Source organism: Uloborus diversus, chromosome 5 (assembly GCF_026930045.1).
Source record: "Uloborus diversus isolate 005 chromosome 5, Udiv.v.3.1, whole genome shotgun sequence".
Lineage (NCBI taxonomy): Eukaryota > Metazoa > Arthropoda > Arachnida > Araneae > Uloboridae > Uloborus > Uloborus diversus.
Genome location: NC_072735.1, coordinates 168,235,086 through 168,262,073, shown reverse-complemented (window position 1 = coordinate 168,262,073; position 26,988 = coordinate 168,235,086). Strand labels below are relative to the sequence as shown.

Sequence of the window (26,988 nt, the reverse complement as noted above, 5' to 3'; positions counted from 1 at the left end):
CAAAAATAATAAAAAAAACACATATGATAATTTTTAATCATGAATTTATTCGAAAATATTTCAGTTGTAGATTACTTTTGTGGCGTATTTTTTCTCCTTCTCTTCGTCTTTTTGCAAATTTCAAAAATAAAATCTGGCAATATTTTGAAAAAAAACTACTGGATTTTATTCAGAATGGCATAGGTATGGTATGAAAAAAAAAATTGGACTTCATATTCGAATTCAGTTTTGCGTTATTTTGGTTTTACTACAAAATTTCAAGGTGTACGAACACTTTTGGGAGCCACTGTATATATAGATACATAAAGAACATGCATATTTTTAAACGACTTCATTTAGAAAATTGAGCAATGAGAGGGCTAATGGACAAATAAATTCTTCCTACTAAGTAGGATTGATCGACCAGTGAGTGAACAGCTCGTAAGTCTTTTGAAAAAAATAAGGTTTTAAAACATTTTTCTACGATGAATTGGCAGTTGTCACTTCCTTCTATACATTTCCAGAAAAAAAAAGAAAAGAAAAGAAAATCTTCGTTTTATTCACTTTTTGAGGTGCTCATTTGATGGGCTGGGGCACTTCCTTTTAACCTCCCAAAAAACGTGGTACAGAATTATAAACGTTCTCCCAAATTTCAATAAATAATTACAATTTTAATCGAAAATATTTTAACTGCCATGTAGCATAATCCGCACTTTTAAACGATGTTATGAATTTTTAAAAATGAAATAGCACTTAAGGGTTCATTTACTGGTCAGTAAACTCTCGATTATCCGCGAACAGATTATCCGCGAGTCAATCAATAATTATGAACATAAGATTTCGCAGCATCAACCAAAGGCTGCGGGTTTTTTTTTTTTTTTTTTGAAAAAGTGGAAATTTAAACTTTGTTGTTTTTGTTTCACACTTTTTTTTTTTTTTGCGCTTTATTTGTCGTACATATACACTTGTCCTTTATTGATTTTAAATTCTGTTGCGCAAAAATACAAAACCCTTTTTCTGTACTTCACAAATTTTTAGTTTGTACAAGGTATCATGTATCAATACAGCCAAGCTTTTGAGGATGGACAATTCTACCTTCTTTGTCCTGTATTTTAGCCTTTCGGCGGTTTATCCGCGATTTTTATTATCCGCGGTAATTGTGCAGCAATTTGTTTACTGTATTTAATTGCAATGCCTTTGATTTATCGAAAGCAGAGATTCAAGGTATTTTGAACACGCTTCATTGTATGCTTGTGAGTAATTCTCCTTTGGACTTAGAGTTAGTGGCTTATTACTGTTAGTACATTCCACCACTTTATGAGCGTTCGTGGCCGAGCGGTCTATGGCGCGGGTCTTCGCTGACGTCCACCTCGGGCAATCATTGGGCGTGCCTTCTAATCCCGTCTACACCGAAATTAAATTTATAGTCTTGCAACTCAATTTTCGCTCACTTTTTGTGATCGGATTCTTTTAAAATTTGGAATGCAACCTCAGACCCGACGACAATGCAATATTCTATAATCAAATTAATTTACTAACGGTAAGTTATTAGTTTATTCGAATTAACACGCTTTTATTAGCTTAACTTGTATGTTTGTGGGTCCAACTTTCCTTTGGACAAATAACCAGAGGCTTATTAGAATTACTTACAACGTGCAAATCAGAGCTGTGGAGTGTAACAATGTTTGCACATGAATTTACCAGAAAGCATTCAAAATGTCTGATGCAAATAATGCAATAAAATACTAAGATACATTCTATTATAAATATCGAACACATGCATAAATATTTCATTTAAGAATTACAAGTCTTAGCAATATTTAGTATCGAAATCTTATTTGAAAAAATAATAGTTTAAAAAACTAAAAAAACACGCTTTTGTAGCAAAATGAACTAAAAAGTTGAAAATAATCTTTGGATGACAAGTATATAAAGTAATTGACCAAACACTTAATTTTAGTGGAATGAAAGAAACGCGTGGGGGGCTGCCTATTTACATTTTTTGCATGGATAACAAATAGAAGAAATTTAAGAGAACTGATAAGAAGCCCCCCACGCTATTTTCCTATTACAGTAAAATTAAGTGTTTGGTCAATTACTTTATATGCTTGTCATCCAAAGGTTATTTTTAACTTTTTAGTTCATTTTGCTACTAAAGCGTGTTTTTTTTTTTAGTTTTTTAAACTATTACTTTATTTTTTATTTTCTTTCATACAATTTTTCTCTTCTTTCCAGACTGTTATATGTGGCCATCGATTCCCGTGCTGAAGATGAGGGGCCTTATCATAATTACCGACCCATGGTAGCTATCTTCTTCATTATATATATCATCATCATCGCCTTTTTCATGGTCAACATTTTCGTAGGTTTTGTCATCGTCACCTTTCAGAACGAGGGAGAGCAAGAATACAAAAATTGCGAGCTGGACAAGAATCAGGTGAGCATGTCGTCGTATGAGATCAAGCGTAAGAAATATAATCCCAGGAATACAGTAGGGTGGACAGGGGCACTAATACAAGGATTTCGTTCAATGATTTTTAAAAAATTTTTGTTTTAACTTAAAAAATTGTCGACGTTGCAGTTTGATGAAGCAGTTAATGCAGTCAAAATTGGTATATTCAGCCGTTGCTCAGTTTGTATTTTTAACCGTTAAAAAAAAATTTTTGAATCCAAGTCGGTTGGGTAAACTAGCCCCGGACACGGGGCACGTTTGCGCATACTCATTTTGACACCAAACGTGGTTCTGTAAGTATGTTGAACATAATGTCTTACCATTGTTAAAATGAAGCAAATTTATTACAGACTGAATAGTGTAAAAAGTAAAAACAGGACCTGCATGAAGACAGCACTACAGTGTTGTAAGCTATAAGGTACGAATTTGTCACTCAATTAAAAATTAAATGATGATTTTCAAAACTAAATAGCTTGAAAATACTAGAAGGTTTTGAGATAGTTTGGAGCAGAAAAAGTGTCAGGGCATGTTTAGAAGTAGACACAGAAAGAACGTGCGTAAAGGTTCTCAGACGTTAAAACGTAAACGTTATTTTTGACTTGCAAAAATATTTAACAACATTTCAGTTCATACAAGCACAATTCTCAAAAAAAGGATAAAATTCTGCTGATCTTTACGTATTTGTTCTTTCTTAACTAAGTATTATTTATTCACAATAAGCTTCAAAACGTTCAACTCAAAATTTACTCGACTCGGTAGAAAACAGATTATTCTTTCTGCATGCTACACCGATGCTGGACGGATGCTCAAGAACTTGTGAATATATTTGCTAGGGCCCAGCATCAATCTGTTATGACTGTTGGCTCTCCAGTTATAATTCGTTTTGAAAAAGGGGCACTGCGTAAACGTGCCCCGTCTACCCTAATATATCTTACTGTTGCTTTCTGGGGACAATTTCGTCACCTCAGAACAACAGTACGACGTTTAAAATCAAGAATAACTGTAAGATGTCCTACTTCTGAAGTAAATTTTTTTTTCAGAGGAACTGCATAGAATTCGCTTTGAAAGCCAAACCTGTCCGAAGGTACATTCCGAAAGCCAGAATACAGTACAACATTTGGTGGTTCGTCACGTCGCAGTACTTTGAGTACACCATTTTTGTCCTCATCATGATAAACACCCTGACGCTCGCGATGAAAGTAAGTAAAATTTAAATTTTAGTCAAGCACTTATTCCTCTGAATTAAGAGCAGTAAAAGACATTTTATTAGGTTATAAGCCGACTACCTGGCGCTGCCCGGGTTTCGGCTGGGTAGTACTACAATAAAAACGTTATAAAGAACTATCACAATTGAATAATACGACAAATCAAGTTATTTACTTACATAAGTAACTAGTTTCAACAAAAAGAATGAAAACAAACATTGAAGAAATAAGGAGAACAAAACCCAACAGAAAATTCCTGCAAAATCAAATTATGTACTTGAATATTGAAAAAAAAAAACATTCAAAAATCAGTTCGCTAACCACAACAGTCCCACAATAGTGTAGCGTCTGAGCCGCGAGCCGTGTCGCAGCTAGTGACACTGTCGGCCAGTGCCCTGTCGATGAGTTAACTTACCCCGCCATCTATTAGGAATTCATAGAAATGAACAATTAATTAAATATTTAATTTGCAATTAGAAATAATTTGGCCAATGTGATTTTAAAAAAAATAGCCTATATCCTTCCTCAATAAACGGACTATTCAGCACAAAAAGAATTTTTCAATTCGAACTAGTAGTTTCTGAGATTAGCGCGTTCAAACATACACACAAACTCTTCAGCTTTATATTATTAGTATAGATAACACTATCTCTTAAACTCAACAGCACGTCTTAAAAATTTTAATCTGCGGTAAGAACTTTAATGCTGTGCATGAATGGAAACTATCTTATTGGACACCAGTTTCACATAGCAGTCTCTGTTACATGACTGAAGAAAAAAAATCGAACGTGTTACATGAGCTCATTTTTAAAAATTTTCGTTTGACGTTATTTCTTCTTAATTTACGCTAGTAGGGAGTTCCGTTAGATATGCCAAGTTCTATATACTCATTTGCTAAATAATTGAGCTTAGATGATAATTGATAGAAACAATCTAATTCAGAGTGTAAATATAGCGTCTTACTATTGATCAATCGCGAATTGCTTATTATTTTCACTTGACCGTTGAATGAAGTCCGCGTCGTTTTATTTTTGGACCATCGCCTTTGCAGCATGTCACACACATACACACTCGTTTTTACAAAAAGCAGAATTTTAATTCAAGATGTCAAAATTTTCTTTTTTTACTTGTTTTTAATGATTTTACAAAGTGTTTATTGCGATTTTCTTCCGTTACAGTTTTATGGCCAGCCAAAGTTATACACCGAAACGCTAGACGTTTTAAATATTGTTTTCACCACTGTGTTTGCTCTGGAGTTTGTGTTCAAGCTCATGGCCTTCAAATTCAAAGTAAGTTTTTTTTCTTTTTCTTTGTTTCATAACTACAAATAATTAATTCATAAGTTACTTGTCGAAACGTATATGTGTCAAATACAAAGAATCCCCGATTTTAGGTCTCCTTTACCTACGTTTTCCTCACATTTCACGTTTTTTATCAAGTTCCAGTTTTTCCGTATACTAATAATGTTAATTTAGTCCGCATCATAAGTTTGTTACTCATGAATTTTCCCGCATTTAACCTTTTCCTTGTGAAGTTTTAAAAAAACGTTCTGAAATAAACAATGTGTTTTATTTGTGCTTTTTTTAAAGATAATCCACGTTGTGTAAAATTAATCTATGAAAACAGAAATGCTACATTGATAAAAGGAAAAACTTAAAATTCTACGGTAAAAGTTACTGCCATCCATGTTGTCAGTAACTTTTACCGTTAAAGCCTATTTTACAGTAGAATAAACAAGAGTTAAAAATCGCAATATGTGAGCAGCAGGTTCGATTTCGTGACGTTCGCATTGGCAGGCGGTTTTGCTGACCACCTGGGACACATCGCATGAAGAGAAATACGGTGTTATGTGCTTTGCACTGTAAGCCACGTGGTGCATCAATCGGCCCTACAATCGTTTACTTTTTTCGGTGCAATTTACTTTAATTTTTTTCTGTTCTGTAAACACTGCATTTTACAGTAATGTTTACCATAAAAATTTCCTGAATTTTAAACTGTACTGATCCATCCGTAGCCGACTTAATGGACTTTTCGTCTGCCAGTAAACAAGAGCTTACAAATAGTGAAAGACTATTTTTTCTTCATAAAAACCAGAAAAAAAATCAATCTTGGAATATGCTGTATTTTGAAATCAATGATTAAAAAGAAATCCACTTTACGCGTTATTTTTAATCCAAACGCCCGGACTCTTAACTAAATGTGTTTAAATTATCTAAAATGGTATGTATATTGTTCTTTTCGTAAAATAAAATGCACCTTTTGAAAGAGTTATCTTTACTACATTTACTTTTTTTTTAATTTTTGATTTCAATGCATTTCCCTTATTTTGCTAATTTCAACCCAGTCCTTTGATTGAGAAACGTAAAATCAAGGTTTCACTGTAATAGAAGAAATTCAAGAGAATAATTTTCAAAGGCGACTTATCAGTAGTGCACTGGATAAGTTTGCCTGTAATGCCTGATTTCGGAAACATGATACAATAAACTCCCGATTAATCTGCTGGCGGATTATCTGTCGCCTTTCCACTTTCAAGAAAAAAAAAATTTCGGTGACGATCAACTGAATGTAGATAAATGCACACATTTTAATAAAGATGTTAAAATTTTATTTTAGACATTCTTATTACTTTCCTCCCCTCCCTTCCAATGACTTTAAACTTTTTAAGATCAACCTGTCTAGTTGAAACCTGATTTTTAAATCGACACTACTTAATGCTTATCTTCACAACGAACTGATTTTCAGACCTGCCCTACTTACTGATTTTTAGATCTACACTACTTGCGTGAGTAAACGAATGACCAGACCAGTCTTTAAAAAGATTATTTTGCTCTCACCTTTGTGTATTTGGTGCAGCCTAAACTGTTGCAGTTTATCTCAGCTTGCACGGTTTGCTGACGTATGTGCGTGTAATCCGTTTTTAATAATGAGCGATCCTTTTCTAGGTTTTACATACAGTGTTACCATTTTAGCTATAGTTTAAATGCATGAAAATCACATTGATCTTTTAAGCACTATTTGCATACACTAGAATTTTTTTTATCTAATTCACGAATTCGCTTATCCGCGGTTATCGTGCAACCCTATTCCAAGGATACTCGGGAGTTTACTATACATGCTTGTGTATATTCTGATAAATATTCTGACATTACTATTAATAGCTGAAAAATATTACTTTTTCAGAACTACTTTGGTGATGCGTGGAATGTATTTGACTTCATTATCGTTCTGGGAAGTTTCATTGATATCATATATGGAGAGGTTAATGTGAGTATATATATATATTTTTATGTTAGTTATATTATGGTCATCTAACCGGTGACTTCTGAACTTTTGAAATGTGAATTTTTCAGTCTTGTAAGTTTAGGGAAAAAAATCGGAGAAAATTAAATTTTTAAGGTTTCCATTGGTGTTTGCAAGTTGTGCTTACTGAATAAAGCAAGATTTAAAATTTAGAAATTATTATTTATTTCGACCTCTTAAATTTATTTTGAAATTTTTTTTTTAAATTTTCAATAATGAAATACCTTTTTAACAATGAGAAAATCTTGTGCAGAATGAGATCCCAATTCCAGAATCCCAAAATCCGCAAGACCCGAGAACCAGAACTTTTTTCCCTTAAATTTAAAAAAAAAAAGAAAAACTTTTCTTCTAGTTTTAAAAGTTTAAAACTGTTAACTCTGGACAATTACTTCTTGAAAGTTCTTGTTGATTTTTGAAAGTTCTTTTAGTTCAGCCTTTTTTTTAACGTTTTTTTCGCTGCCACGTGTCATGCGTAAATAAGCGTTTTGCTGCAATTACGCAGCAATCTTTTAACAACCACTTTCAGTTAACGATATTTCTTGTTTTCGTCTCATAATTACGCTATACAAAGCCAGTTGAACCAAACAACAAAATAATTTTTAGTAAAATGATCGGCACAATGCATAATACACTGAAGTGACAAAAGTCATGGGATACGTCTTAATATCGTGTAGGTCCTCCTTTCGCCCGGCGAAGTGCAGCAACTCGACGTGGCATGGACTCAACAAGTTGTTGGAAGTCTTCTGCAGGAAATTGAGCCATGCTGTCTCTATAGACGTCCATAATTGAGAAAGTGTTGATGGTGCAGGATTTCGGGCACGAACAGACCTCTCGATGATGTCCCATAAATGCTCGATGGGATTCATGTCGGGCGATCTAGGTGGCCAGATCATTCACTGGAATTGTCCAGAATGTTCTTCAAACCAATCGCGAACAGTTGTGGACCGGTGACACTGTGCATTGTCATCCATAAAAATCCCATCGTTGTTGGGGTACATGAAGTCCATGAATGGCTGCAAGTGATCTCCAAGTAGCTGAACATAAGCATTTCCAGTCACTGTTTGGTTCAGTCGCACCACAGGACCAAGTCCATGCCATGTAAAAACAGCCCACACCATTATGCTGCCACCACCAGCTTGAACAGTGCCTTGTTGACAATTTGGGTCCATGGCTTCGTGGGGTCCGCGCCACACTCGAACCCTACCATCAGCTCTTAGCAACTGAAATCGTGACTCATCGGACCAGGCCACGGTTTTCCATTCATCTAGGGACCAACCGATATGCTCACGTGACCACGAGAGTCGCTGAAAGCGATGTCGTGCTGTCAGTAAAGGCACTCGAGTCTGTCTTCTGCTGGCATAGCCCAAGGAAGAAAAATTTCGCCGCACAGTCCTACCGGACACGTCCCTCGTACGTCCCACATTGATTTCTGCGGTTATTTGACGCAGTGTCGCTTGTCTGTTAGCATTCACAACTCTACGCAGACGTCGCCGGTCTCGGTCGTTAAGTGCACGCGGTCGACCACTGCGCTGTCCATGGTGGGATGCTATGCCTGAAATTCGATACTCTCGGCACACTCTTGACACAGTGGACCTGGGAATGTTGAATTAACTAACGATATCCGAAATGGCATGACCCATGCGTCTAGCTCCAACTAACATTCCGCGTTCAAAATCTGTTAATTCCCGTCGTGCGGTCATAATCACGTCAAAATCTCTTCACATGAACAACTTGAACACAAATGAGAGCTCTGTGAAAGCACTGCGCATTTATACCTGTTCTACGCGATGCTACTGCCATCTGTATATTTGCATATTGCTATCCCATGAATTTTGTCACTTCAGTGTAAAGTATCATCCGCAGACCATATGCTACTGCAAATCGTCTCCGACTTTTATTTTAGCATAATGTAAAACGTTTCGTCGCGTTAACGTCACGAGGCAAGAGGGGAGGCCAGCAATTTTTTAATTTTAACATTAGTAAAAAAAAAAAGCATGTTGCTTTTTGGAGAACTTGAGCCTCTAGAAGCCACCTTTGATTCAGCTACGGCCCTGACCCTTATAAATAGAAAGCTTCGGAGATTTTTGATTCTAAAAAGTATCTCCCTAGTAATGAAAAATGTTACATACGGGACTGCTGTAACCTGAAAAAATCTCACTCAAACAAATCAAAGTTGCTGATACAGTCGCGCACGCTTATAACGAGTGCTAGGGGACCGCGATATTTGCTCGTTATAACCAAGTGCTCGTAAAAAATGGGTTCGTGAACAAAAGCATAAAAATTTATACGAGCTTGCTTTGTTACTTTTATATTTCTGTACATTACCAAAGAAGTTGGTTATTTGATTTGAACTGTCTTTGTCTCTTTCTTGTTATTGTTTTCGAGGAACGTGGGGTCCGAGAATCATCGTCATTTGCATCCGTTGCTTCAAAATATGCTTCTTTCAAATTTAATGCATTATTGCATAACGTGAAAGAATTGGTGTTGCGACGGATTCACACGTAGAACCAAATGGAAGGTTTTCTTCACTTTGTACATGTGGTTTTCTTATTCGCGGATTATTATGACAAAAAAGCTAACTTACAGGCAAAATAAATTCGCCAGTTTTTATTCATTTATTTTCCAAAATCACTGTGGAAACGATAAAATAAAAAGTAGCTACACTCTGCTAATTATAAAATTTATGGAGGAGGAAGAGTTTTATGCTATAACTGTTTACGTATATAGTTCTTAAATACAGGTCTGTTATCTGGCACGATATTTAGGGTTTGGATATTTCTGACACAAATTATACTATCGTATCACTTTACAACGTGGTTTAATACAGTATGAGACCCCGAATTCGGAATTCCAAAATCTGGAAGACTCCATAAATCAGATTTTTTTCCTTAAATATTTTTTTTAAAAAAATCCAAAAAAAATCAACTTTTCTTTCAGTTTTAAGAGTCCAAAATTGTAAGCGATCAGCAATTACTTGTTTAAAACACAGTACTTTCAGATCAGCATTATTTTTTTAACGTTTTTCGCTGCCAGGTGTTATGCGTAAATAAGCGTTTTGCTGTAACTGTGCTGAAATCTTTTAACATCCATTTTCGGTTAACGATGCTTCTTCTTTTCTTCTCATAAGTATGCAATATTAAGCCTATTGAACAAAAGTAAAAAATTATTTTTAGCAAAAAAAATATCATTTATTTATTGTATCGGTAGGCATATTGCATAATAAATAGCAACATCAGCAGAATATGCGCTGCTGCAAATTTTCTCCAAATTTTGTTTTAGCATTATGAAGCACACTTTCCTTCAGACTGAACAAAAAATAAAACAAATTTAGCGCAAACATTAGCGAAACTAGAAAAAACGTGCGAATTTGAGTTATAATTAAAAATCCGAAAAATTCAGATTCCAAAATCCCGAGTATTCCGGATTTGGGGTCCCGTACTGTACAAAGAGTATTGTTCGAGAAAGTGATCGTTAAATAAGGTACTTAGCCTCTTCTAAATATTCTACTTCAACTCATTTTCCTTTGTTAAATTTGCAGCCCAACTCCGGCATCATCAGCATCAATTTCTTCCGTCTCTTTCGTGTCATGCGGTTGGTAAAGCTTTTAAGCAGAGGCGAAGGGATACGAACTCTGTTGTGGACCTTTATCAAATCTTTCCAAGTGAGTAGGCTTACTTAGTTTTCAACTGATTGATTTCAGAGTAATGTGACCTATTAAGAACAATCATGCATTCGAATATTCGAACTGTTCCTTCTGTAAATATTTCTTGCAATATTGTTTCTTAAAAGACTGGTTTTAAAATGTATTTATTTATTTTTCTTTTGTGTTTTCCTTACAAACATTCTTTACTATTTTAACTGCTTGATTTGGTTTTACTATGAAATTCATGCATGATATTTTTTACATACTTTTTAAAGAGTTGCTACACTTTTTTTTTCTTTGTACCGTTACTCCGGATTAAGTATTACAAAAAAAATTTCAGGCTTTTACTTTAAGAAGCTACTTCTAAAGCAAAACATTGACGATCTTAAATTCATACAGATTAAATTCTAGAGAAAAAAATTCTTGTCGCTGTTAATACGTTTTGAACAGGTTATTCTTTGTACTTGTTTTTTTTTTTAATTTGGTTTATTTAAAAATGTTAAACTAAACAAAAGTTGTGTGCTATTTTACTACAAGTAGGTGAGTGGTATTTAGTTATGTGGATAGAAAAATACTATAAACATGTTTTCGAGAATCAAAAATTGGCCCCATTCAGTGAAATAGTGGAATGGCAAGACATTTTGTTCTTTTGGGACCAAATTACAAAAAAATAAAGTCATTAGTTTCAATTAACACACGGGTGATCGAGGGGGTGCGCTGGCATCCCACCCTGGAATATTATAGACAAACCCCCCTTCCGGACGAGATAAAAACCTCTGAAAAAAATTCTATGGCGCCGTTTTGCGCCATACCCCCCCCCCCCCCCTCTTTGGAACCCTAGGTTAGCACTCGTAGACAGTTTTAATTCATGTGGTACGAAATTTACTTAAATAAATCATATTTTACAACTAAAATTACATTTAAGGCAAACATTTTTCAGACTGTCATATACGTAGTGCTCTTCTGCCACACTCGTAACAGAATGAGATTTTTTTTGTACTGGCAATGTATGGCTTCAGGAAAAAAAAAATTGTATGCAACATTTACTTAATCTATGTAGATACATGTAAAAATGGATCTATACGCCCAAACCTGTTTTTAGTGCGGTCTTTTTTGTGTGTGATATTTTTTTTTTCAAAATGTTTCACTGCGCTATATGAAAATTTCAATCAAATTGGAACTCAAATGATGAAATTACTTATAAAAACGGACTAAGTTATCTTTAAAATGGACGAAGTTACCTTTAAAACGAACGATTTTTTAATGCGATTTTTTTATTCAGTCACTATCCACCGCACAAAAACAGGTTTGGGTGAAGGTTATTTCAATTTTAAAACTTCACACGAATTTAAAGAATAAAATGAGGTGCAGCTTATTTACAGATTTTCAGAGCCACAAACGTAACACCACAACATTATGTTTTTTTAGCATTTTATATTTATCATTTAATAAAAATATTTCCTTTATAATAACCCTAGATATTCTCTCTTATACTTCAGAAAAAAAGATAAATTTCATAGTTTTATCGACTTTTTTGAGGGGGAGTCAAAAAATACCGCGTTAGAAAGTTCCACACACAAGGTGGAATGGTCCTAGAAACAAATTCAATTTTTTTTTTTTTTAAATCTAAGACCACTTTTATATTTTTAATTAAAAACATTTATAGTAGTAGAGCACACATTCTGAAAAATTGGATGCTCATGTGTCAATGCCGAAAACATTTTGAGCGTTTGGGGATTTTGATTCCAGAAATCATTCAACTAGCGCTGAAAAATATTATTCTCTTGCAAGAAAATTCTCAACCAAGAAAAACAATATTTGCCAACGCTTGAAACCTCTTATAAAATAAATGTACTGCATGGAGGGACAGGACTGGTGTTGTTACAGATTCGTAAGTAGAACTAATTGAAAATTTTATTCCTTCTGTACTTGTGGTTTTCTTATTCGCGGAGTACCATGACAGAAAAGCTAACTTACAGGCAAGATAAATTCACTCTGTACATGTGGTTTTCTTATTCGCGGAGTACCATGACAAAAAAGCTAACTTGCAAGAGAGATGATTTCACTCTGTACATGTGGTTTTCTTATTCGCGGATTATAATGACAAAAAAGCTAACTTACAGGCAAGATGAATTCACTCTGTACATGTGGTTTTCTTATTCGCGGAGTGCTATGACAAAAAAGCTAACTTGCAAGAGAGATGAATTCACTCTGTACGTGTGGTTTTCTTATTCGCGGATTATCATGACAAAAAAGCTACTAACAGGCAAAATGAATTCATCAATGGATGTGGCTTTCTTATTTACTATCGTAACAAAAAAAAAAAATGAATAACATGCATAAGTTCATCAGTTTTTATTTCATTTATTTTCCAGATTCACTGCCGACGTAATAAAAGTAGTTAATGCTCTGCTAATTATAACTGAAGCTTTTTTGATTAATGATGTAAATACCTTCGATATTAACAACCTTTTGAAAACAATGTAAATATTCTCGACTCTGGATAAAAAAATTAGTTGCTTTCGGAGCAATGTGCGGATATTACAATTGGAATATCATCCACTTATTCAAGGTTTTTTTTTATATCATCACGTAGAGATTGAAATAAATAGAAATCAATGTCAGGTGAGTATGGTAGATACGGCAACCCACCACAATTCATTTTTTTCTGAGGCTTTTGAGCAATGTAGTTTCGCAAAATTCTACTTCGGAACCAAGTTTTTTCTGTTGACACCCACTGGAATAAACTGCCCCGACTTTGCACCATCTGATTACCCTTTATTCCTGTGGTCTTGAAAACTTGTTTGATATCCCAAATAGCGTCTCCAAATATTTTGATCCGAAACCAGTTCATTTTTATCGATCCAGGATTGAAAATTTGCTCACTACATAATCAAAGCTTGTTGAGGGTAATTATATCTTTGGTTAGAAATGAAACCTTGTTTAAAAAATATGATTTGAAAGAAGAAAATGACATTGTTTTCTGGTCTGCCTCATGTTATAGTTATGAAATTGGAATAGTGATGTTATAATTTTTTAAAATACAAGAAGTATTTAGGAGAAAAAAAGACGCAAGTTTGATGCTTTTTAAAGATTTTTCTTTCGATATTTTTTCTAGGCTCTTCCGTACGTCGCCCTATTGATAGCAATGCTTTTCTTCATATATGCAGTTATTGGAATGCAGGTACGTTTCATATGTTGTTTACTTATATTTGGTTTTAATAGTTGAATTTTTGTTGATTTGAATAGTTTTGTTTTTGATTAAGGGAAAAGTTCATTGCACCAGTTGTGCCTAACTTGCGGTCTGCGAAGCTTATCCACGTGGCCCGTTGTATTGTTCAATGTTTCGGAAGGAAAACTATGCTCTGGAAGCTTCCAAAGTAACTTAACATCTTCATTTAAAAAGAAGCGGTTATCCTTAATTAGCATTTGGTCTTCCCTGCTGAAATTCTTTGTCAGAATAGGTTTTTAGGAAACTTTTCCATATTTTTCAAGTTATCAATTTTAATAAATCTGGTGGCACTTGCAAAAAAAAGCAGTTAATAAGAATGGCATGAAAAATAATTCGAACGTTATAGTGGAAACCCGATTTTGCGTTTCTTTCGGACCTTTGATAAAAAACTTTCATAGCGGGGAAACTTAAAATTGGGGATGCGTTAAAAAATGTTAGCACATTATTTAAAAATCGACTCTTATCTCTTGAGGTAGGGAGAAAATTTTGCTATCTTCACTAGTTTTCTGTTTTTAGATACAGTTATATTTATACCTGAAATACACCGCCAGCTCAGTCAATGCTAGCCGAAGACTACAGTTTTGTGCTTATTAGCACTCATCAGCCCGGCATAGGAAGTGAATGAGCTGGAGTAGAAAAATCTCTCCAGCTCATTCACGTCCTGTACCGGGCTGATGAGTGCTAATAAGCACGAAACTGCAGTCCTCGGCTAGAATTGGCTGAGCTGGCGATGTATTTCAGGTATTTCTGCCTTAGCCCTAGCTATAGGGCGGTAATTTACTGAATATAGTTATATTTATAGCTCGATGTGTACTAAAAACATTAGTTTATATTTGTGAATTCCAATATGTTAAAATCAAGTTTCAAAATATTAACTGCACACAACAACATGTTGCAAATGGTCAGCTCACCATTTAACTTAAGACCTCATTTTATAGAGTAGAAATGATAATGCTGCAGCAAAACGGGTGTGACGTCACACTGACGAATCGGCAAGAAACCGTCATTGCTGTTTCGTCCCACGCATTTGCATGAGAAAAACATCGGAAACTAATTCAAATCTCAACATGGATGAAAAATTATTTTGATACGTTTGTAGAAAAACGTATTAAGCGGAGTTTGCGCAAAAGGATAACGTAAAACCCGAAATATTTTAATAATATAGTATAGGCTTTTTCAGGTAACAGCAGAAAATAACGTTGGAAGCAGGATAACACATCAAATGACAACGTAACATCGAGGTTTTTCCAGATCACTGTAATTATTCTGTAAAGCTGTTTTCTTTATTCCCAGACTGCTATGACGATGAAGCTAAGCTACAGGTTTCATACGCGATATCAAACACAGTTCAAATAACGCACTTTTCCCGTCGGGACTGTCCAAAAATGTCATACGTTTTGTCAACACTCTTGAAGCACCTCCCTCTTTTGGCGCAAAGTGTCACACTTCACCTAACTCCTCCCCCCTCTTTGTCAAATGCTCCAGCAATTTTCATAACATATTTTTAATATAAAAAATCGTAATGTGACGCTTCTTGTTACTGCAGTTCATCCCTTTGTCAAAAACTTTCTCAACTTCCCGAATCCCCTTAGAGTGTGACATCACTTGTGGGAAGCCCCTTCTTAAAACAAAGGATTGGAATATGAAAACCTTAACATTTGAAGCATTATGAAGGTTTTACTATTTACTATGAAATGTCCAATTTTAATATTTTGTTGTTATACATTATTTTTAATGGACGAAGTGCAATGACGATGATACAAAGCAATATGAACTGCTTCGAATCAATCAATAGCTTGTGCGATTTTTTTCTACGAGAGGTGGTGGTATTCACCGGGGGAAGTCCAGGAGAGAATAAATGCTTTGTTTTGTTGTTAATATACAAAACTAATGATTTTAAGGGCTCTCTTGAAATTTGTAACACGCTGAACTTTAAGTTGCCCGTTTTATTGCTGTATGAAACCAGCTGGAAAACAGAATAATCAAATTTAATTTTGCACACCTCAAATAACGCCGAAAAATCTTCTAACGAAAAGACTCTACTTGAAATAAAAAAAAAAAATCGGCGTTTAACTAAGCAGCCTGTAAAGCTGTAGCCAACGGACGACCATTTCATTGAAAATGCCTCCAAAAAAATCAACTCCAGTCACCAAAAAGGGGCGTTCATGCGTTTCTTTTTTGTTGAAAATAATATCGCCCTACGATAACACGCTTCCAATTCTATTTGAGCCCTTCTTGAATCTCTCGTAAGAGTTATCTTGATTTTGTACAAACAAATTTTTTTCATGTTTCATTTCAGATCGAATACTTTAAAAAAAATTGTATAATACAAAATCAATGACTCTTGACAATTTGTCACAACTCATATTGAAAAATATTCCTTTTTTATTATTTTTTTTTCTTTTTCTAAAAAGATTCGTTTTTTGTGTTTACGACCTTGTACAATTGCAAATTTTTTGAAAAATAATAGTGTCAGGCGACAGAAATTTTCTGACTAATAAATAAACCCAGTGAAATTTTGTTTGGTGATTTCGTAGAGTATCATAATCCTAACTTATTAATATTACTAACAGAGAATAGGTTGCTTACTTTTTGCGCTGTGTGCTTACTTTTCTTTTAAAAAAAATGGCTGCTAAAAGTGCAAAAGTGGTTACCATTTTTTATAGCTTTGCTAGCCAGTGGCTACTATTCAAAATTTATAGTAGTCTAGAGCTTTAGCAGCATGTAAGAATAAACGAAATTGATTTACATGTTGAAGATGCTAGAAAATCGCTATATTTTTCAGGATTTAGGCTTTCCGGTGGCATAACTGTTTGAAATTGCTATTTTCTGTCTAATTATAGGTATTTGGAAAAATTGCTCTGGATCCCGAAACCGAAATCCATCGAAACAACAACTTCCAAACTTTCCCTCAAGCAGTCTTGGTGCTTTTCAGGTAATATAATTTCATAGTATGCTTTGCATTTCTTTGAGAAAATATCAGCTCGTTTCTTGTTAGGATAGTTGAGGGAAACCTAACCTGGCACCGTCGTAGTCTTCACAACACTGCCAAGTTAGGTTTGTCCCCACTTTAGAAAGTAAATGTCTATTTATTGTATACTTATAATAGCAAAAAAAAAACAGTATGTTTCCACATTTCTGTTAGATCAAATAAAAGCGTTGACTAACCAAAACTTTAAATTCCTCTCTTTATGAGAAGCACTGCCGTTTTTAAATGCATTTTTCTCGTGTGTTAAGTTCATAAAAATAGTAATCTAGTTTTTTAGGCAAAATTTATAGATTTATAAGGAAATGTATAGATTGAGTAAAGGATTAGAGTTGTCAGATTAAAATATTTATCGAAAAAATTAGGCATTTTTGCAAGAACCATTATTAATGAAACCCTCATCTAGAGTGTCTTTAATATCAGGACTTGCTTAGCGGCAATTTTTCTCACTGGGCAAACGCAGCTGTAGATTTCGTATTACTTGATCAAATCAAGATACGCTAAGTTGAACGTATCCTGTAATGACTTTTTCTTTTCTGCCTGGTGTGCAACGAATCAGATTTTGCTCTCCGAGTCATGTTTCAAAGTTGATCACGAATTACTTTTAAATTTCTTAACATTTCCCAGAAAAATTTTTTGTGTAATCTGTCCGAAATTCTCTTTATTTGATCGCTCTAAAGGGAACATATTTATATTCTATTAGCTGACAATGCAAAGCATTCGCATTTGAGTATGGGTACTTGGAGTGATCGATGTAAATGTGTTGACGAGTATAGAATTGGATGTTTAATTAAATCAGAGCTGTTTTAATTTTTGAAACGTAACAAAGGCATACAATGAATGTAGAGATTGATATTTATGTTGTAGGACTTATTCTGTACCTGACAAAGCGGTCAACTTTTAAGGATGATTAACTTTACTGGGTTTACTGTACCGTTATTTCTCTTCCCTAGCACAGGTCTGACTTTTAGTAATGCAAGGGAAGTTTAATTTAACCCAACAGATTCATCAAAATACGGTTAAGGGAATTTTTCGAAAAGCAGCTAAAATACGACTTGTTTCTTTACGCTTAGCCGATTATGAAACAAATATTTGAAATGATGCCCTACTTGTGAATTTCGATGAAGTATTGCGGAAGTTAATGATTACCCACAACAAAACACACATGAGAAATTATTTACATAACTACCGTTAAAAGTAGTTTTGCAGTTATCCTGTTGCATTAATCCAATTCAGAATGAATATCTGCAACCTTAGTAACCTAACCTAGAGCCCTAAACCTAAAGTCGCTTCCCACACAACATAAACTGGTGGAATAGACGTTGAAAAGTCGTCGAATCTGGTCCAAACACTCGTCTATAACTGATCTAAAAACCGTCCCTAACTCGTCGAAATGTCCCGTCAGAACAGTCGAAAGTCGTCTTGTACACGTCGAAAAGACGACTACAATGGATGAAAAATGGTGAAATTAGATCAATAATGGACGATATCCATAGCGCTAGGTAACTTTACCAAGAACAGTTATAGATAATCTAAAAAACGTTTTCTAGGTGCGCTTATTAACGCAGCATACCTTATTTTTAATTCTAGACTCTTAATTGTAATGTTTATACGACACATTACATTTCCCTTAACCTTTTAACATTCATACATTTTTGTCTAATCTGCCGGTCCAATTTTTTAGTACTTATTGCAATTACACTATTAAACTTAAAACTTTATTTTCAATTTTTCATGTGTGGAATCTTTTTATGCAACAGCCTTATTTCCATACATCATTTTGAAACAGAAATCAACAAGATGAATAAGCTTACCGAAATCAAGGCGCTATAAAACAGACGCTAAAATATCAGAAGTAAAAAGTGGTGCTGCTCAACGTACGTTGAAGCACGTGCTTCAACATTAATACCATAGCAACAAGTGTTGCCAAACATATCAATTAATTATAAATATTATCATTGTCATTATTTTTTTTAAATACAGTTCTAGCCCTTTAACCGTTGTTCCATGAACTAATGAACTATTTTTAATTCACTTTTCACAGCAATTAGCACCACCGCAATCCGCTCTCACTCATCACTGTTTGTGTTGATTCTACTGGACACTTCTATTCGACGTTTAGTAGACGACCCTTGTGGATGATCTAATTTACGTCTGTAAAGGATAACTAATAGACGTCCAATTATAGACGTTTAATAGAACATCTAGAAGTAACGTTTATTAGTCGTAGAATAGATATCACCTGTAGATGTAGATGAGTATAGATGAGTTTTAGATAAGTTTCGACGAGAAATAGTCGTTTTATGAACGAGTGTGCTGTGTGGGTTAAGTAGCTACACCTCCGCCATCTTGGAATTAAACGACGCTCTCTTCCTATGTCTGCTATGATGAAGTAGCATGGTTTGCTTCATGATTGTGGATTAACATGGAGTTAATGAGAAACCACTATCAAGAAGCAAAACTCACTAATTCACCACAGGGCAGACATAGGAAGAAAGCATCGTTTAGCCCCAAGATGGCGGACGCGTCACTACTTATTCCACAATTCAAGGATTTAATCTAGACTAACATGGGTTTGTAGATGCTCTATTTAACTAAGGATATTTAAAAATTTCAAGCGACTTTATTTTTCGAAAAATTTAAATAATCTGCTGTTTTGTTCTAGATCTGCCACGGGTGAGGCGTGGCAGGAAATCATGATGGCCTGTGTCAATGAAGAAACCGTCAAGTGCGACAAACATTCGGATGATAGCGGAAAGCTGTGTGGCACGGACATTGCGATTCCATACTTCATATCATTTTACGTTTTATGTTCGTTTCTGGTAAGGAATTAAATGAAAACTTCTTTCGTGTGATTCAATGCTTAAATATACAGCGTCTCCGCGTTTGACTTGCATGGCCTAGCTATTTTCGCTCTTGTTAGTCCGAAATGCATACTCCCAGGTGCAAAAATAGTCAAAATAAGGTGCAGAGTTAAGATAATAAAGGTTGAAGCAAAAAAAGAATTTAGTGGATCAAATACTACCATGTCTAACATTTTATATGGCTCCCAGATCCTCCCAATCATATTTCGGAAAATCCCAAGCATAAAAAAAACGAACTGATGCGTGCATCACATGACTTCTTTTTACTCCAATTTAATGTCATTTCCCCCTTATTGGCTATTTTAAGGTGATGAAATAGTTTAATCTATAAATATAACCAACAGTGGCCAAATTGAAACCAAATTTTAAAAAAATCGTTAAATTTGTCGATAAGTTGGCGACCAAAAGACTGACGGTATATATCGCCAAATATCCGCCAAATTATAACACCGCTTGGGTTTACATCGAAATTAACAATGATTTCCCCCAGAAAAGGGGAAAAAGACCCCTTTAGAAACACCCGAATGCAACTAAAAGGGGAGGTGCACAAGTAGACCCCACTAGGAGTCTACGTACTAAATTTCAACTTTCTAGCATATACCGTTCTTGAGTTATGCCACATACATACGTACATACAGAGGTCACGAGAAAACTCGTTGTAATTAACTCTGGAATCGTCAAAATGGATATTTCGTGTGTCTACATTCTTAGGCACTTATCCACGTGTGGTCGAGTCGAAAAAAAAAAACTCGACATTCATTCGGGGGAGAGTAAAATGGAAATTAAGGTCGATTTTAGAGTGAAATTTTTTCGCGAATATAATACTTCCTTTTTACTTTCTTCTATATCTAATACATAGAAGAAAGTATTGGATTCGTGCAAATTTTCGAATTTCGAATTTTAACGGATTCGAACGTTTTGAGGTGTGCTGAGTCCATTTCGACTATTTTTGAAAATGTCTGTCTGTCTGTGTGTGTGTATGTATGTGTGTGTGTGTCACGTCTGTGTGTGACCAGTTTTTTGTGGCCGCGCTACAGCAAAAACTACCGCATGAAATCAAACGAAACTTAGTACACATATGTGCCCCTATGTGAACTTGTGCCCATTGGTTTTTGGCGCGAATTCCTCCAAGGGGGGTGGAGCAATGGGACGTTTTTTGAGTTACGCGTGTTTGCTATTCCTCAGGAAGTAACTGGCGGAATCAAACAAAATTTGGTCCATATGTTGCCATTACTAAGAACAGGTGCTGATTCAATTTTGGTGTCAATAACTCAAACGGGGGTTGAGCTATAGAACGTTTTTCGTCGTCTATTGTGCCTGCTGTATCTCAAGAAATAACGAACGGAATCAAACAAATTTTTTTTGACAAGTAGCCCTTAGTGGGTATAAGAGCTGATTTTATTTTGGTGTCAACAGCTAAAAAGGGGGTAGCGCAATCGCCCGTTCTTTTTTTCCATTGTGAGTGCCCTATCTCAAGAAGTAATGCTACGTTCTGGTTGAAATTTGGAATATATGTGAATCCATACGTAAACAGACTTTGGTTCAATTTTGACTCCAATCGCTCCAAGAGGTGTTGATTTTTTTTTTTTTTTTTTTTGCGAATAAAAATAGTTTTATTAATGCAACAATAAGAAAGATAAATCGTAATAGATTGTCGTCTGCGTATTTCTCGTGATTTTAATTGTATGGAAATGATCAGAAATATTATCTCAATGATTTAAAATTTTTAACTGTTGCCATCTTATATTTGTTAACAAATAAAATATTTGTAATTAATTCAAGCAAGGCTTTTAAAATAACTTTCAATTTTCGCTCTTTGCTTTGCTTTTGCAATAATTCAGACATTGGGATGGTCGTCAAGTTTTTGCATGTGTAATTTCGTTTTTGTTGAGAATATTGCTTCCTCGTCAAGCATGGGGAGGGATCAGAAAAAAAAAGAAAAATATAGAAGAAAGTTTCGTGATGGCCACAACATACTAGTTTGTAAAAGGAAGCAAAAACAATACTGACTCAGAAATTTCAACGCTTACGATTAAAATTCGAGTTCAAAATTATAAGGGATCGTGCTGAAAATGAGATGGGAGCATATCGCACTATCAGACGAGCAGTAGTTAAGTCAATCAGTGGTGTTTATGATCAATCAGGGGTGTTTAAGTGTTTATGGGTAATCCGAAAATTTCGAAAAAATTGGGTTGCCGTTTTCGAAACTTTTAGGCTGACAACACATTCTAAAATAGAAAAATTATTTTTAAAAAACTTCAAATTTTTTCTCAATGATTTCGGTGATTTTTCTATGCATATTTGAAGAGTTTTTATGGGGGGGGGGGAGTATTTTTCTTGGCAACTTGTGCTTCATTTGTGTTATATTTTCATTTTGCTTAACATCGGATGTGTTGCACCAGGGAAGTACACTTTTTGCGTGATAATGAAAAAACGTTTGTAGGTAGCAATCAAAAGAGCATATTGAGACATTTTTGGCATGAAAATAATTTGCCCTCGTCTCTCGCTATCGAGCTATAAGACCTTAAAGTCTGCCGAAATTTTATGAAAAGCGCAAGATTTAAATCCTTGGCTAGAAACCACGCGATTTCACCGTCTGCTTGTGGCGGGTCATCCATCTGCACGGTGGGCATTTGGATGATTTCTTCCGTTACTCACTGAAGCTCGCTAAATTTGGCGACTTTTCTTAAAATTTCAGCAGACTTTTATAAGAGCTCATATTTCGATAACGATGACACAAGGGCAAATAATTATTGCGTCCAAAAACATGTTTTACCATGTACTTTTGATTGCTACTTTTCATTATCCTATGGTTTACGTGTCAGAAGCTATCCGAACGACATAGGGTTATTGAAGTATAGTTATATTAAAATATTAATTAGATTTCCAGCTTACGTATTTATCAAGTCTAGTATTAAATTCAACTAATTTGGATTTAAAAAAAAATAGTGCTGTTCAAATTTCTCTTCCGACAGATTATCAATTTATTTGTGGCCGTCATCATGGACAACTTCGATTATTTAACTCGAGATTGGTCCATTTTGGGTCCCCACCATTTAGATGAATTCGTCCGACTGTGGTCTGAATACGATCCAGATGCCAAGTAAGTTTCTATTTTCACTCAGTACGAATAATAATGTTTCTAACAAAATAAAATTTTCGCAAATCTAAATTACAGTCTGATTTTTAATTAAACAACCCGATTCTCATATGCCCCAAATTTAAGTTCGCTATCGTTTTTTGACTTGGTTACGTGAAGAATTTGATAGCGACTGGCGAATGGAATACGATTTTTCCCACGCGAGTGGTCGAAAACGACAGAGAGGGTACCGGTTCAAAAATCACCCTGAGTTTTTTTTTTTGAAACATCCTCTTCATTCATTTTTCTCTTGTTGATTTTTTACATTCTGTATATTATTATTCCGTTATAGTTTTAATTTTGTTCTTTTTTTTTAACTTCACATTTCAAAAGTTATATCAAAATATGTAAGCAATCTTAAAAAATAAAATATTTGCGCAGTAAGAACTGTGCGCAATTGTTTTAGTATATAAAACAAAGTGTTACAAATTGTAATAAAAAACCACTCGTTTTTAAGCAAACAAAGTGAAAGTAAAAAAATGAATTAGGTTAAATATTTTAGATGTAAAGAAATTTCTGTTAGAAGTTAGTGGAAAAGTGCTTATTTTCGAAAAGTTTTAATTTTTGTGATTTTCGTGAGCCCGTCGTAATCTTGAATATTTAAACCTTGTGAAATACTTTTTGGTAACATATTTTTCAACTTTCGGTTCTGTTAATATAAAATTCACGAAATCACAGATATCTTCAATTTTTTTTCGAAAATTGCGGTTAGCGAAAATAAGTAATCACACGTGTTCATGTTTACCATAAGCGTTTAATTTAATTTATGCTCCAAAAATATGCAAAAATAATAAGTACTAACTGAAATTATCCAAGCCAAAAGAATTGGACTTTTCTTTTATATGCGGAAAAAGCAAACAATAAGTTTTATTTACCAGAGAGAGGAAAAAAAAAATTCTGACTAACTGAATTTTCTCGAATTGAATCCGTCGCGCTTGATGAAAATCGTATGCGTCTACGGTAAAGCGTTCTGAAAACAAGAACTAGAAAGAGGACTATTTTTTTGTTTTTTAATAAATATCTCCACCAGTTAAAGTCTACAGAGAAAAGACTGTTTTCAGTGAATTGCTCGCAAAATTTCATATATTTTGATACCTGTCCCGATCCTTAACTCTCGAACGATCACGAGGAAATAGCGTGAGATACATGGAAACAAGTGTGCTACCAGTTTTTAGGTAAAACTCAGTTTCAATAAGAGGGCAGCTGCCAGAAGTTCAGTTATTGACTTAAAAACTGATGTCCATAACAGGAATAAAACGCAAGTCTCTGGATATCATGTCTATGCAATTCTTGCCGGGCAAAGTGCTTGTAAACATGCAACGTTTGCTTGAAAGATAGTCTTGAAAAAAGTGCGGAACGTCACTTACGGTGCAGAGAAAGCAATGAGTGATGCTTGACCAAACAATGAAAAGCTATATTTTTGCAAACAATATTTACTTATATAACCGATTGTTGTTGTTTCTTACGATAAAATATTACGGTTATTAACAAAATTAAATGTTCAACTTCATTTATTAAAAAAGTGCTATAAAATTATATTTCTAGTGACATTTTGAACATTTAACTTTTGTCTTTAAAATTTGCGCGAGTAACTAAAAAATGAGCTCAATTAACTGCTCGAAAAACGAAGCGGAAAAATTTTATATTCGCTGAATTTATTTCGTTCAATGTGAAAGTTTTCTTTTTTTTTAATATCAAAGATTTAGTAATTATTCAAAGAGTTAAGTTTTTTTAAATTAAGCAGAAGAATGAAAACGAAAATTGCAATATTTCATTTGATGCATAACATTTTAATTTTAAACGCATTTAATAAAAATTCCAATGTTCTTTTTCCGAAGTTTGTGCTACGCTATGTAGGGAAAAATAATTAACCTTAGTATTTGCGTTAAATGAAGATTGCTTGGCATTTGAAACTGACTAGCCAAATTTTTGGCTCCAGAAAATGAAGGTCCTCAGAAAAAAACGTCTATGCATAACTTTACCTTAACTGAAATCAGGTGCAGTTGTCAATTTTGTAATTTTCTTCCTTGACTTAAGTTTCATTGTTTTAAAAGATGATTTTCTTTGAAAGAGAAATCCATTTAAAAAAATCCGTTTCCTACAGAGGACGAATCAAACATCTAGATGTCGTCACTTTGCTGCGAAAGATTTCCCCTCCCTTGGGTTTTGGAAAATTGTGTCCCCATAGAGTTGCTTGTAAGGTGAGTAAGATCATTTCAATATCACTTTTATGTTTTAACTGCGAGTTTTTACTTTTACTTTTTTTTTTTTTTGTTAATCTTTTGTATGGGGGTTTAAGGCTTCTTCTCTTGTGCATTTTTTAAATGAAAATAATCTAGCTCAGGGAGCCTCATGAGTAAAGAGCGAAGTATTTTCTGATCAGCACTTACAAATTGCGATTTTTAAAAAATTCACGATAGTTTATGTCAGATTTCCTCATTGTATAAAATTTGTCCCAATTACTCCTGATTTTTTATTCTTCGCACGGAAATTTTATTTATCTTCAAAATTTGAAAGTTGGCTCTAAATTTTGGAAATTTTCGTTCATATATGTATATTTTGACTTGTCCACACATTTTTATTACTTATTTCTTACCTTGCTCTAAACTCTGTCATTTCCTATGGATAGGTTTGAGCAGCGTAACCAATTCTTGTTCTAGTGATAATAAACTCAGTTCTGGATGTCTCTTAAGCGCAGCGCCTAGACCGTTTGGTCAATTTTCATGAAATTTCGCACAAAATTAGTTTGTACAAAGCGATTTTTCGAAAAAATTTGATTTTGTTCTTTTTCTATTCTAATTTTAAGAACATTTTCCCAAGCAAATTACCATAACGTAGACGAGCAAATTACCATAAAGTGGAAGAGAAAATTACCATATCAAGGGCGAGCAAATGAACAGAGCAAATTGGTCCGAAATTCATCACCCATTATTTGTAAAAATACTGCCGAACCAAATGGCCATTTAATTTTCTACTACGGGCAAAGCCGTGCCGGTACCACACTAGTATTTTTATAAATGAAATGGTTATTTATATTTAATATTTTTACCTTTTCTGTTCCTTTTTTAGAGATTAGTATCTATGAACATGCCGTTGAACAGCGATGGAACCGTGAATTTTAATGCCACATTATTTGCGGTAGTACGAACGTCCTTGAAGATCAAAACGGAAGGTCAGTAATAGCTTTCCAATTTCTCCACATGACATGCACGTTATTCTTACGGCTGCTGTAATTGTAGCTCTGGTTTTCTTCTTATTCAGGTAACATAGATGAAGCTAACGAAGAACTTAGAGCTATAATAAAGAAAATATGGAAGAGGACGAATCCGAAACTCTTAGATCAAGTAGTTCCTCCCGCAGGTGAGAAGCAAGTTAATATTGATTCGTTATTTTGACTTTACACCCTTAGAGCAGGAATTGGTAATTAGAGGGACCAAGTGCAATCCACTTGGTATTCGCGACCAACGTTAGTTAAGCCTAACGTGGAGGTATAAAAGATTCTCTCTAAACTAAATCACGTGACAGAATCGAACCAATGAAAATGCTTTTGAGTCCTTCTTTTAAAGAATGTTTTTATTTTTCGCTCTTCAAAAGGAGTGTTTCCGAATTTCACGCCAATAAGGAAAAGTTTTAGTCTTGGTTTTTTTCGTAAAGCGTCTTTTTTCGATAAAGCTAGCACTCAGAAAGAATGAATGCACCCCCAATAGATTTCACTCTTTTTAAGAGTTATTTTTTCCTTCTTTTGAATTAAGAGTGTAGACACAGGCACTTTTGCAATTTGCAACGGCATGAAACGGGGTTCTTGTGGGCCTGGAAAAAAAATAAATACCTCAACTGACTTGGAGCTAACCCTCATATGAGAATTCAACTTTCCTCCATAAAGCTTAATGCAGCAGATTCCTGAAAACTAGGCCTCAGGCAGGCCCGCGTCAAGCCTGATCGGTATCGTCGTGCAAATGTCTTTTGAGCGCCTTTATGCAATAGCGACGAAAACATAGTTAACACCTGGAATGAAGTTTTGCAGACGAATATGATGTGGGAAAAATACGTTTGGCATTTAATTTATTCAAAAGCAATGTGTAAAATGTGTATTTAATTTTGGCTTATTGTGTATGTTTTTACTTCATATCTCGAAGTCATTTCGAGTTCAGTAGCTTTTCTGATATGCTAATGCGTTTTGGAAAGAAA

General features: G+C 34.5%; 1 protein-coding gene across 1 annotated transcript in view; it reads left to right on the top strand.

Moving 5' to 3' along the window:
• The window catches only part of LOC129222623 (muscle calcium channel subunit alpha-1-like), a 201,477-nt gene that overhangs the window by 148,634 nt on the left and 25,855 nt on the right, over positions 1-26,988 (top strand). Inside the window, exons 28-39 of the mRNA XM_054857148.1 lie at positions 2,215-2,416; positions 3,472-3,630; positions 4,815-4,925; positions 6,817-6,900; positions 10,475-10,597; positions 13,698-13,763; positions 16,655-16,746; positions 19,463-19,619; positions 22,637-22,764; positions 24,905-25,001; positions 25,870-25,972; positions 26,062-26,160. Of these exons, the coding sequence (XP_054713123.1) occupies positions 2,215-2,416; positions 3,472-3,630; positions 4,815-4,925; positions 6,817-6,900; positions 10,475-10,597; positions 13,698-13,763; positions 16,655-16,746; positions 19,463-19,619; positions 22,637-22,764; positions 24,905-25,001; positions 25,870-25,972; positions 26,062-26,160 (1,421 nt within the window). The remainder of the gene's footprint in view (positions 1-2,214; positions 2,417-3,471; positions 3,631-4,814; positions 4,926-6,816; positions 6,901-10,474; positions 10,598-13,697; positions 13,764-16,654; positions 16,747-19,462; positions 19,620-22,636; positions 22,765-24,904; positions 25,002-25,869; positions 25,973-26,061; positions 26,161-26,988) is intronic.